The sequence below is a fragment of the Bos indicus x Bos taurus genome, chromosome 13 (genome assembly GCF_003369695.1).
Source record: "Bos indicus x Bos taurus breed Angus x Brahman F1 hybrid chromosome 13, Bos_hybrid_MaternalHap_v2.0, whole genome shotgun sequence".
Lineage (NCBI taxonomy): Eukaryota > Metazoa > Chordata > Mammalia > Artiodactyla > Bovidae > Bos > Bos indicus x Bos taurus.
Window position 1 is genome coordinate 19,372,780 of NC_040088.1, and position 13,892 is coordinate 19,386,671.

General features: G+C 38.7%; 1 protein-coding gene across 10 annotated transcripts in view; it reads left to right on the forward strand.

Annotated features, from left to right (window-relative positions):
• Positions 1–13,892, forward strand: part of NCOA6 (nuclear receptor coactivator 6) — a 96,397-nt gene that overhangs the window by 56,921 nt on the left and 25,584 nt on the right. For 7 of the 10 annotated variants that reach the window (XM_027558747.1, XM_027558738.1, XM_027558740.1 and 4 more), the window contains 4 exons: positions 4,501–4,629; positions 5,358–6,215; positions 8,260–8,406; positions 10,965–12,081. In XM_027558747.1, coding sequence (XP_027414548.1) covers positions 4,501–4,629; positions 5,358–6,215; positions 8,260–8,406; positions 10,965–12,081 — 2,251 coding nt within the window. The remainder of the gene's footprint in view (positions 1–4,500; positions 4,630–5,357; positions 6,216–8,259; positions 8,407–10,964; positions 12,082–13,892) is intronic. The other 3 variants (XM_027558743.1, XM_027558744.1, XM_027558745.1) reach the window with 3 other exon arrangements.

Below are 13,892 nucleotides of genomic sequence, written 5' to 3' on the forward strand. Positions count from 1 at the left end.
GCTTGTAAGACAATATGGAAAAATCCTCAGGGCAAGAACAAAGAAGAACATTTAAATAACAGTGAACACGTGAAGGGAGAAGGAAATGGCAACCCACTCCAGTATTCTTGCCTGGAGAATCCCAGGGACAGAGGAGCCTGATGAGCTGCCGTCTATAGGGTCACACAGAGTCGGACACGACTGATGCGACTTAGCAGCAGCAGCAGCAGAACACCTGAGGAGATGCTGCAGGAGCCAAGGGATTTGAGTTTTAATGGCCAAGAGGGATAAAATAGGAGGCCTTGCCTTGGGTCCACATAAAGAAGGAAGTTAGAATTCAGAATCCTTCATGAAGCCAATAGTTTCAGTAAAAGGTAAATAAGAAAAAGTTTCACTTTTTGGCACAGGAGGCTGAAGGCAAAACTTGTCTCTCTTGGTCTGGGCTCCAGTTGAGTGTGGGAAAGGGTGGTTATAGAATTGCCTTCTCTATCCTCATACATGTTGGACATGTGTCATTGAAATGACCCAGGAACAGCAAAGCTGTTAGTAAGTGGTTCTAAAGTGGTAATAACCACTGAAGCTCTCACCCCAAACCATTGCAGATTTCTCATACTTAAACTGCCAGTTATAAACGAGCTTATTCTCTGAATTTATAAAATTTAAGATTAGACCCTCTTTCCAGAATTCTAGGTAATAGGAATATCAGCATGTTTAAAATAATGAAAATTCTAAGAAGAGAACAAGACACTATCAAAACACAAAGAGAATTTAGGGGGGAAATAGAATCTATAGAAATTTTAAAATTATTTAAGTGAATAACTTATTCAGCCAGTTAGAGACAGCTGAATTGGAAGGTGAATTTGAAAAAATTACCCAGAATGCAACAGACAATAAATAAATAGATGGAAATATGAAAGAGGTCAAGAGAAGTGAAGGATAAAATGAAAAAGCGTAATATATATCCCTGAAAAGAGTTCCAGAGGAAGATAAGGAAATTGAGGAGTGACAATAGTAAGAGAATGGCTGAAATTTTTCCAGAATTGATGAAAGACATGAGTCCTCAGATTCAGAAGTCCAATAATTCTGAGCCCTACAAAAAAAAATAAATTCACATCTAGACACAAAATTGTAAAACTGCAGAGCAGAAAAACAGAGAGAATGTTAAAAGCAATTCAAAATAAAGCACCAGTGATTTACAAAGGGAAGATTATCAGACCCACAGCTAATTTCTCAGTGACAACATTGACGCCATGAAACATGAGGATAATATTTTCAAAGTGATGAGAAAATTAACAGCCTAGAATTTTACAAAAGCTATAGTATCAAGAGTAGTGTGAATTAAAGACCTTTTTAAAGAGACTAAGAGAATTTACCATTAACAGACCCTTGCTAATTGAACTGCTCAAGGATGTACTTCAGGAAGAAGAAAATTGAACCTAAGATGGAAGAAATAAGAGCTAAGAAGGAATGGTGAGCTAAATAATTGGTAAACATTGGGTAAATGTAAATAAACATTAACTTAGTAATAATGATGATCATACATGGCCTTTAGATATGTCTGTTGACATTTTTAAAATATCACTAAAATAATAGAAATAGAAGGTATAATTTCTAAACTAGTAGCGGAGGGGTTGAAAAGAAGGACATGATGAAAAAAAAGTCCAATAAAATTCAGGAGAAGTAGGAAAACAGCACAGAAAAAAAAGAATAAAAAAAGTGATATCATAAAATGATAAAATATACCAGTAATTAACAATAAATGCAAGTGGATTATAAGCACTGATAGAAAGTGATTAATCAGATTGAGCAATTCAGATTTAGCTATGTACTCTTAGAGGGATCATATAAAACATAAGGTCTCAGTTCATAGTTAAAAGGATACAAGAATATAGAGAATCCAGGTGAATATTAACCAAGAAAAAGGAGTATGACAGTATTTTTATCAGATAAAAAACATTACTAGAGATAAAAAGGATGACTGTGTAATATAAAAGGAAAAATCCAGGAAGATAACTAAACTTTTGTATTTTTAATAAACTAGCTTCAAATATGTGAAGTAAAAATGGCCTGGGTTCATGTAGATAGCAAATCTTAAGGAAGAATCTTACACACCTCCAATAGTAATTGATGGATTGAACAAAAATTAGTAAGGATAAAGAAAGCTCAAATAATATAATTTAAATAGTTTGAGATAATGGACATATTTAGAAACTGTATTAATAATTCAAGAATTCTTAATCTTTTCGTGAATGACATTTGTATAAACTGATTATGTTATTCCAAAAGCAAGTTTCACTAAATACCAAATACAGGTATCACACAGATCATTTTCTCTGATCATAGTGCAGTTAAGTCAGTGGCCAAAAAGAAGAAAAAACTAAAATACCCCATATTTTTAGAAGTTTTAAAATGTATTCTAAATACCCAGTGATTTTTTTCTAAAAAGCATTCAAGATGGACATTAGAAAATATTTAGAAGGAAATAACGAGAATAGGTTCAGCAGGTTTAGAATCTGCCTGCAATGCAGGAGATGGCAGGTTTGATCCCTGGGTCAGGAAGATCCCCTGGAGGAAGAAATGGCAACCTACTCCAGTATTCTTGCCTGGAAAATTTCATGGACAGAGGAGCCTGGCAGGCTACAGTCCATGGGGTCACAAAGGGTCAGACACAACTGAGCACATAACATGGCAATGAAAATAGTACATATTGTGAGATGTAGACTAGAAAATTTGACTCCTCAGATATTTAGAGCAGACCTTATACTAGAGCTGTCTGAAAATTAAAAGACTCAAGTGTCTGACATAAGAATGAGAAAAATAACAGCAAAGTAATAATTTAGGAGGAAGGAAATAATAAAGGTAAGAGCAGAAAAAATGGCAACCCACTCCAGTACTCTTGCCTGGAGAATCCCATGGACGGAGGAGCCTGGTAGGCTACAGTCCACGGGGTCGCAAAGAGTCAGACACGACTTAGTGACTTCACTTTCACTTTTATGAATTAAAAAACCTAATGGAATGGAGCAGCAAAACCGAAAGATGTTTCTCTGAAAAGACAACTAAAATTATTGATCCTAGTAAACAAATAAGAGAGAGAGGCATGAGCGGTATAAAGAATGAAAAAAAAGTGTACACTTTAAAGGGTGTATTTTATTATGGTATGTGAATTATATCTCAGTTTTTAGAAAGAATGGGAAAAATATTCTATGAATAACTTTATGCTAATAAATTTGAAAGCATTGGCAAATTAACAAGTTTCTTGAAAGTATAATTTAACTGAAACTGACTTAGTAAGACATATCAAATGAAAAATCTACAACTACTTAAGAAATAAAATAATCTGTCTCCCTGTGAATCAACTAGTATAACCACAGGCTCAGATGATTTTACAGGTGAATTTTACTAAATATTTAAAGAACAGATACACATATTCTTTCAGAGCATAGAAAAAGAGAAAAGATGCTTTCAAACTCACTTCGAAATTGTTATCATCGTGATGCTAAAATTAGGACGAGAGCAGAGGATAATTTTAAGTTGTTTTCACTTATAAAGGTAGATGCTATTAATAAATCCTAGAAAATCTAATAGTATCAGAAGTTAGCAAGATGTGAATCAAGAGTTCTCAAACTGCTAGTGAAAGTATAAATTGGTATAACCGCTTTTGAGTGCAGTTTACCAATATCTAGATGCTTAAAGGCAATGGCACCCCACTCCAGTACTCTTGCCTGGAAAATCCCATGGACGGAGGAGCCTGGTGGGCTGCAGTCCATGGGGTCGCTAAGAGTTGGACACGACCGAGCGACTTCCCTTTCACTTTTCACTTTCATGCATTGGAGAAGGAAATGGCAACCCACTCCAGTGTTCTTGCCTGGAGAATCCCAGGGACAGGGGAGCCTGGTGGGCTGCCGTCTATGGGGTCGCACAGAGTCAGACACGACTGAATCGACTTAGCAGCAGCAGCAGCAACATACTTTAAAACCTATCGATTTTAAGTATGTAGTCTAAAGAGACTCTTACATGTCTATGGAATACAGGACAAATACATGCCATTGCAGAATTCTAAGGATGAAAAAGTTACTGTTCATCAGCAGGCGAATGGATATATTGACTCCATAAAATGGGGCACTATTATAGTCAGGATGGGTGAATCTCAAAAAAATAGTATTAAGTCAAAAGGAAAATTGAACAATACATATCAAACGGTGTCACTTATACAAAGATTAAAAGCATTCAAAAAATATATTTCAGTTTATATATGTAGAAAAGATAAAAACTTGAAACTGTTAATCCCAGATGTAAGATAAGAAAGAGGGAATGGAATGAGATTGGGAAGGAGTAGGAGGCTTCTTATATATATTTGTATATATATATGAAGCAGGCAGGATAGAGTGTTTACATTTAAATAAGGTAGATGGTGGTATAAAAATTTTCTATACCTTTTTACATCTTTGAAATATTTCATTAAAAACAAACATTGTGTCAATTCCAGTACTCTATTCTAGAGATTTTTTTTTTTTTCTCTAGGATTAATAAGGATGACCAGCCCTGCCACTGTTATGATACCCCAGGGTGGAAACGTGTCATCTTCCATGATGGCACCAGGCCCCAATTCAGAACTGCAGCCCAGGACTCCTCGCCCTGCTTCTCAGTCAGGTATTGACCTCCAACCTTTGAGAATTGAAGAGGCTGCACTCCCTGCACAGAGCATCATAGAATTCAGCTCTCTCTCTGATGCCAGATTTCTAACTGCCCAGCTTAAAGGCTGTTTTCTATATAAAATCTGCCCTAGTTTCTTCAAGCTGGAAGTCATTATTTCCTTTTCAAAATTTCTTCTCAGAGTTTCTCACTATTCTTATCAGTTATACCCCAACATTCCTAAAAATGTATTCCATGGCCTACTTAATCCTGCTCCTCCATAACCAAGAATTCTGTAGTGAAGTAAATTTGGTTAATGAGTCCTACTAGATCCTCCCTCCCAGAGATCCTAAAGTAACATGTTGGAAGCACTGAAAGTCCTAGAGTGAAGAAACCTGTCTAAGGCTGTTAGGTCCAGTGTCTCCCAAACCTTGATTGACTTTATTTTTTGTTTTGTTTTCTTCTAATACTAATGAACATAGTTCCTCAGAATATGCTTTGGAGAATACGGCTCTGCATAGTTTGCTTGGCTCTTACATCCACTTTAGAATCATACGCTCTTTATAGACAAGATTCAGTCTTTCTCTCATCTCAGTAGTTGTTTTGCATTATAGTAAATGCTCACAAACATTAAATGATACCAGAAGATTTTACTCTGTTTTTGCAGAATTGCCAAGATTCTAGGATTGCTCTAGAATCTAGGTTGCAGTAAGTTAATTATTGCTTTGTTGACTATCTTTAAACAGATGCAATGGATCCACTCCTCTCTGGGCTCCATATACAGCAACAAAGTCATCCCTCAGGATCTTTAGCGCCCCCGCACCACCCAATGCAGCCCGTCCCTGTGAACAGACAAATAAACCCAGCCAGTTTTCCCCAGCTGCAACAGCAGCAGCAGCAGCAACAGCAGCAGCAGCAACAGCAGCAACAGCTGCAGGCAAGACCCCCACAGCAACATCAGCAGCAACAGCCACAGGGCATTCGACCCCAGTTTACTGCCCCAACTCAGGTGCCTGTTCCTCCAGGCTGGAACCAGCTGCCTTCCGGAGCCCTTCAGCCTCCTCCAGCCCAGAGTTCTCTGGGCACAATGACTGCAAATCAAGGGTGGAAGAAGGCTCCCTTGCCTGGCCCAATGCAACAGCAACTCCAGGCAAGACCATCCTTAGCCACGGTACAGACACCTTCCCACCCTCCCCCTCCATATCCCTTTGGCAGCCAGCAAGCTTCACAAGCCCATACAAACTTTCCTCAGATGAGCAACCCAGGCCAGTTCACAGCTCCTCAGATGAAGAGTTTGCAGGGAGGGCCCTCTAGGGTCCCGACCCCCCTGCAGCAGCCCCACCTCACCAACAAGTCTCCTGCCTCCTCACCCTCCTCCTTCCAGCAGGGATCCCCTGCTTCCTCCCCAACGGTTAACCAAACTCAGCAGCAGATGGGACCAAGGCCACCTCAAAATAACCCACTTCCCCAGGGATTTCAGCAGCCCGTCAGCTCTCCGGGTCGGAATCCTATGGTTCAACAGGGAAACGTGCCACCTAACTTCATGGTGATGCAGCAGCAACCACCAAATCAGGGGCCACAGAGTTTACATCCAGGCCTAGGAGGTGAGGAACACTGGAGCTATTTGTGTTGGTAAATTGACTGGAGCTAGATCTTAGTAGCACTTCAATTTTTAGAGTTAAAGGAGGGAGTGAAATGAGGATGTAACTATTTGGTTTTGTGACTATAGTGATGACACTTGATATGACTTAGTTAACTTGATACATTATGCAGCATCTTACTGGTTATGTTTAAGCTAGTCCTCTGGATAAAAACGCAGGTAAAATTCAATGTAGATATATGTTCATTTTGTTTTTCAAAATATTTTTGCCTGATCTTGTACTAGTAAATTAAGGCGTCCGGAAGAATCATGGTTTTATTAACAACTTAAGCTGCTCCACTGTTGAAAAAATTAAGGTTATGCAGTAGAGCAAAAATGAAAAGATAAGTGTAGGGTTTTGTTGGGGAAATGGCCCTTGTGGTTTTCAATTTTGATAATCCTAGTTAGCAAAAATATTATTAGCATGGTATTTGTTAAATTTGCTTAAAGTATTAAAGGGGAGTAAGTTCATAAATCATTGACTTTTACAGTTTTATAATGCCAATGCCTGCTCCTTAGAGAGGGAATTCCACCAGTTATACCTAAAGGAGATTTATTTATTTATTTTGTAAGGTGCCTCTTGTATGAAGAAAAAGCAATGGAGCTTAATGTGTGAGAGGTAAAACGATTACAGTAAAACTTATCCATCTCCATGTTTATTATTTATTCTTATTAATCATTGATCTAGTGCACATGAATGTGCTTGGAGCTTTTCAGTAAGGTATAGAGAGTGTAATACTGTCACCTGATAAACATACCCCCCACCAAAAGACACCCATTGCCAATCCAGAAAAAAAACCCTTACATCTTTAGTGCAACATAGCAAAGGCATGTTCCCATGATTTCTGGTAAAATTAAATCGCTCATCAGTCTTTTCACTCTCTTGTAATTACTTTTACTGACATGCAGGCTGTAATATTTGAATACTAAGAAGTTTTGAGAAAATGCAAGAATGTTTTGGCTCCAAACTTCACTGTTCTGGGCATCTAGCCTTGGATCAGTGGGGGCTGGGTAGTCCCTCCTGCAAATGTGATTACTGATATAATTACAATGGAAGCATGCAAATGGGGACTTGTCACTGCTAAAGAAAGGACAAATGCATATTTGTCTACAGAGCGTTTTTCAGGACATTGAAAATTTTGCCCTTAAATAAATGGACTAATTCAAGTGAGCTTAGGTCTTGATGCTTTCATAGAGCAAATTATGTGCTCACCTAGGTGATCTGGCCACATCCAGGCCTGTGTTATAAACAGTGAATGGGTTCTGAGATTCTTCTTATTACAGATTGGTTTTCTGAAATTAAACCTTCCTATAAAAGAAAATATTACTTTAGTAAGATTCCATTAGAGCACAGTTTTTGGTACCATAGCTGTCAGAATTTCAGCAAACCTTTTTGAGAGGAAGGTGTAATGATAAATTTAATATAACCTCACTTTGATGCTCCTATAAATTGTTGCTGATCTCTTGTCTCTTCCAAAGAGACCAGCACAATACAGGGGAGAAATTTTTCCACAAAGAAAATTGTCATCTATTCCCTCAATGGAAAAAAAAAAATCACCTATCTACGCTTAATATCAGGACCCAGGTCTTTGTTTTATAGTATTTCTGATCAGTTTGTTTGAATATTGAGAGAATTTAGCGTATTCCTTTGGTACCTATGTTAAAGTATGTAAAGGTTTGGGGGTCCATTGTATTACAGAAAAGTGAGCCCTAAACCTTGCTGTGACGTGGCCTCAGATCACATTTAGGGAGCAGATTGCCATCTTTTCCTTGGCATGTTCAAAGTGTAAATTTTTTAGTATTTCTTTTTCATTTTGACAATGCTCATGTAAGAGATTGTGTTGATTTTTTTAACCATCTTTCCCAACCTTGTTAAAGATCCTACCAGTGTGACAGAGAGAGCTAAGCCAGTGGAGACTTCATGCAGCTCATCCTTCCTTATTCATTCCACATCTAAGCAAGAGTATAAATTTGCTAGGTAACTGCCTTACTCGTTGTTTTCTATTAAGGAATGCCTAAACGCCTCCCACCTGGCTTCTCAGCAGGACAGGCCAATCCGAACTTTATGCAAGGTCAGGTGCCTTCGACCACAGCAACTACCCCTGGGAATTCAGGAGCCCCTCAGCTGCAAGCGAATCAAAATGTCCAGCATGCAGGTTTGTTTTCTATGACTTATTCAGCCAGCATTTATTGAACATTGTGTGGTAGGTAGACAACAAGGATATACAGAGAAATGTAAGCCTTGATCCTTCCGCTTCATTTCAGACCTGTAAATATTCTTTCAGGGCAATAACTATTATATTAGAAGTAGGTAAAATGTCTTGAAAAATCTAGAAACACCTAAAGAAAGGAGATAAACCTAGAGCTAGAGCTGAAGTCAGCATTTTTTTTTTCCTGAAAAGAACCAGGTAGTAAATATTTTAGGCTTCACAGGTTATATGTTCTCTGTTGCAGCTACCTAACTTTGCTGTTGTAGCACCAAAGTAGCCATAGACGGTACATAAAAGAATGGGCATGGCAATGTTCCACAATGCCTGTATGCTAATGCAAAACTATATTCCTGAGCTCTGAGTGAATTTGTGTCTGTTTACAAGCTGGCAGTGGGCCTTATTTGATCCATGGATCATAGGTTGCTGACACCTCAGTTAGTAAAAGGACAAAAGGTATTTCTGGCAAAGGAGATGGTAGGTACAAAGGCATGGAGGTACATGGCATTTTGAACAACTGCAGCATTTAAAATCTCTATAATTCATGTTAACATTGTATATGTTGAGTGTCTGAATTCTGGTTTACAAGGTGGTGTTTGAAGACCAGGTTTTATCAATACAGGTGTAATGCCAATAGTGTATTGTATATAAGAAATTTATATATAAATATATAAATTTAGGAGGGCATATTGTGTACAGCAGAATGGCTAGAAAATATTTGTAAGCAATATTGTATTAGCCGAGACTGCATGTATCTGGTTGCTGTTAGGTAGCACATGATTAATCCTCTTACCCTTTCTCATAGGGAGTTTGGATTGAGGTAGCACAAATACTTTCTGAGCTCCCATGCCCATTTGGAGTTAGTTTAGTTTTGTGGTTCCACTGTTAATTGTAAAGCACTAACAAAGGAGAAAAGTTCGAAACTTAAAAAGTTCAAACTACCTCTTGAAGGGCTAGAAAAATGTAGGGCAAACCATGACTTTCCCCATCTGCTAGTGCAAAACTGTAATTCCTGAGCTATGTAAATTCACATTGTATAGGAAGTTTTAAAACAGTAATAAAATCATCCATAATTCCTCCACATAAGCACAGCTGTTTTATATTTTTATATGGTGCCTTCCACATGCACTTACTGTTTTGATTTCTCCGTTTATCCCATCTAAGATAGCTCTACTCTTGTCTGTCGTTTCCTGTTCTCTTACTCTAGTTTATTTCTCTTATTAAGCTTTTACTTCTTCCTCTGAAAATACTTAGTCTGTTTGTTATTTTACTCTTGCCAACTAGACTCCATGGGATAAGGGATTTGGTCTGTCTTGCTTATTGATGTTACCTCAGTACCAGAAGTGCCTTGCACATATTAGGTACTCAATAGATGATTGTCAATTGAATGAATATATACTGGAGTATTTAGTGTATGTAGTATATACAGGGGGTCATGGAATTCAGTTTGAGGCTGGTCTGGAAGATCTTAGGATTCAGGAAAAATCTAGATTGTATGAACAAAGGACAGTTTGCCCCTTGCCTCCTGGCTGGAACATGGACTGGCTTGATAACTTCATTGTGGCTATCACTTTTTAGTCCTCATTTAAAAATGAAAAGGGTGGGGAGGAGATAAAATAAGCTAGAAGGTTATTCTGCAGAAAGGAAGAGAGAATATAAGCAGCTATAGGAAAATCCCAAAGACCTAACAGTAAGTATACACTGTGGCAAGCCAGGAAGTGTTCTTTGAATTGGAAATAATTAAGAAGACTAAAACATGTCCCATGTGGTCTACTAGGGACTGCCACAGGAGAGGGTCACTGAAGCTTTATCATCCTTTATTGACTGTCCTCTGCCTGCAGCTTCTTAATTGTCTGTCAGTTAACTTCCACCAGAGGCTTGGCTTCCATATCAAGATGAAATAATTTTTACCACATTGGGGTGGAGGAGACCTATCTTTAGGAAGTATTAGCTGTTCTTTTCTTTAAAGTACAGCATCCAGATAACACATCCATAACCTTGGAGAGTCTTAATTATAGTTTCCCAAGGAGCATTGTTAAACGTCTTCTCAACTTTGCTGAGGTTTTCTTAAGAGGCTGCAGCACATTTTTTGTTTCCTGATTCATCTAAAGTAGAGCTTATTTCATTATCCCATAGCACTTTTCATTAATTTTCTTCATTTTAAGGTAGTTACAAGTTATTTTTAAATAATGAGATGCTGCCTTTCTCTTTGTTTAGTCTAAGAGAAAGAAAACTATATTGATCTGCAAAATGTTATCAAGTTACCAAATAGGAATAAAGAAAAGGTTTCTCTTTCTCTATTGTATGATCACTGAGAATGTATGCCACAGTCACAGCCTCATACTATAGAAAACTCACAGAAATGTGTTAAGCATAGCACATCTGTTTATGCTGATCACTGGATATGGGTGAGGGGTGTTTTTTTAATTAAGGTAATTTGAGAATCTTAATACCAACAAGATAATAGTATATTTTTCTGAAACTGTGCCCTTTTTTTTTTTTTTAAGGTGGTCAAGGAGCTGGTCCTCCTCAAAACCAGATGCAGGTGTCCCACGGGCCACCAAATATGATGCAGCCCAGCCTCATGGGAATTCATGGCAACATGAACAGCCAACAGGCTGGTAGTTCTGGGGTTCCTCAGGTGAACCTGGGCAACATGCAAGGCCAGCCCCAGCAGGGCCCACCATCTCAACTGATGAGCATGCACCAGCAGATCGTGCCCGCCCAGGGCCAGATGGTCCAGCAACAGGGAACCTTGACCCCTCAGAACCCCATGATCCTTTCAAGGGCCCAGCTTATGCCACAGGGTCAGATGATGGTGAATCCTCAGAGCCAAAATCTTGGGCCCTCGCCCCAAAGGATGACCCCACCCAAGCAGATGCTTCCCCAGCAGGGCCCTCAAATGATGGCGCCACATAACCAGATGATGGGGCCTCAGGGGCAAGTTTTGCTCCAACAGAATCCAATGATAGAGCAGATCATGACCAATCAGATGCAGGGGAATAAGCAACAGTTTAACACTCAGAACCAATCTAATGTCATGCCGGGACCAGCACAGATAATGAGGGGACCAACGCCAAACTTGCAAGGAAACATGGTGCAGTTTACAGGACCGATGTCAGGACAGATGCTGCCGCAGCAAGGGCCCGTGAACAACAGTCCGTCTCAGGTTATGGGGATGCAGGGGCAGGTCTTGCGGCCACCAGGGCCCAGCCCCCACATGGCCCAGCAGCATGGTGATCCTGCTACGACAGCAAATAATGATGTCAGCTTGTCTCAGATGATGCCAGATGTTAGCATGCAGCAAAGCAACATGGTCCCCCCCCACGTGCAGGCCATGCAGGGGAACAGTGCCTCGGGAAACCATTTCTCAGGCCATGGGATGCCCTTCAATGCGCCTTTCAACGGAGCACCCAATGGAAATCAGATGTCCTGTGGTCAGAATCCAGGCTTCCCAGTCAATAAGGATGTCACGCTGACAAGCCCGTTGTTGGTCAACTTGTTGCAGAGTGATATCTCTGCAGGCCATTTCGGGGTAAACAATAAGCAAAACAATACCAACGCAAATAAACCGAAGAAGAAGAAGCCCCCTCGGAAGAAGAAAAACAGTCAGCAGGATCTAAAGTAGGTTGTGATAGTCTTGTCTGAAATCTTACTCATTTATTTCTATGTGAACAACTTTTTTTGATGGAAATTTTTGAGCATGTATAAGAACAGTATAATGAAATTCCCCATGCTTAAGATTTTCAGCTCATAATCTGTCTTGCATTCATTCATGTTCTTCCCATTACCTCTTGATTATTTTAAAGCAAGTTCACTTTAAATATTTCAGTGTGTACCTCTAAAAGATAAAGACAGGTTTTTGGTTTTTGTTTTCTGTTTTTTATGACCACACAATATGATTAGCACACCTGGAAAAAACTAATGCTTCCTTCATATTCTCACATATTCAGACAGTGTCCAGATTTCCCTGATTATCTCAAAATAAATTTTTTTTTTTTACAATTTGTTCAAATAAGGAGCCAAACAAGTTTCATATATTGCAGTCAATTGATATATGTCTCTTAAGTCTGTAGTCTCAGAGGGGATTGCGCCATTCAGAGCCTGAGAAGTAGCCAGTGCTACCACAGTACAACTCTACAAAGCATGTCAGGCTTACAATGACTGCTGGGGAACCAGAGAGGCTATATGTATTTTAGGAATGAAAACTGCTTTTGGAGACTCCCTTCTGTCTCTCAAATAGAAACATTTTTTTGTGCAAGTGCCTTTCTTTTAAAGGCTCTTTATCATCCTTAGCAGCTTAAAACCTCATACTAAGATGATTAGACCTTTTTAATAAGTTACCCTTTTGGTAAAGGTGAGTCTTTTGCAAGATCACAGTGGGAAGGGCAATTAATTTATATTTCGTTTCCTAAAGCTAAGTGTTAAGTCATATTTTTGGCTTTGATAAAATGATTCCTAAAGGAATATTGATTAAACTGGATTTTCTGCCTTTAATCACAAAACTGAAATCCAGAGACATTACCAGAAAATAATGACTAAGAAGTATAAAAGTGGGTTAATTCAAGTAAATTACTAGGATTATAGAAGAGAATAGGGGAGCTTTAGTTAATCAAACATAAATGTTTAAAATAAAACCATCTATTGGATTGGCCAAAAAGTTTGTTCGCGTTTGTCCATAACACCTGGAAAAAAACTGGATGAACTTTTTGGCCAACCCACTACCTTTCTCTCAGTCTTCTTACAGTATGCCTTTGGTTGTACTATAAAACTATATCATATTCACTTTCTTCTTGAATCTTATAAATCAAAAAATAATTGTATATTAGCAACCTGTATTTTTCCTGAATTCAAAATTAGTAAACTCTTTGGTTATCTGATTTTTCCAATAGCTCTTTCTAAGTTAAATTCTTTACTACTATCAATCTGTATGGGAATAGTATTTCTGTGGCAATATTTATTCCTCTCAGTAATCTAGGAGTAACACTGAAAGGTTCTTCAGTTGCCATTAGTATAGATTTTTGCTATCTGTACCAGCACTTAGGGAGTTGCTTACTTGTTACAGCTACAGATTGTGGGAAGGGCCTAGGACCTCTCCATTGATGTGGTCCTAGGTCCATTCCTAGGACCACATCAAGGCTTCTAGGAATGGAGACAGTAAGTTAAAAAGACGAGTGCATGCTCCCAGCTCTACCACCAGCTTACCATGGAATCTTCAGCCTGTTTTCTTACACCTCTGTGGGCCTTTGTTTTGTTACCCAGTAACATGAGGTGGCTGGGCCTGAGATTTTTTTTTAGCAGTATAATTCTTTGAAAGTAAAGAATACTACAGGAATCCTTACCTGTAATTGAAGCAAGAGAAAGTCATTTAAGGAGCAAATCAATACAGGAATCTAGATGTGCTTAGGACCTGCTTCAGGTTCTAAATTCCCATG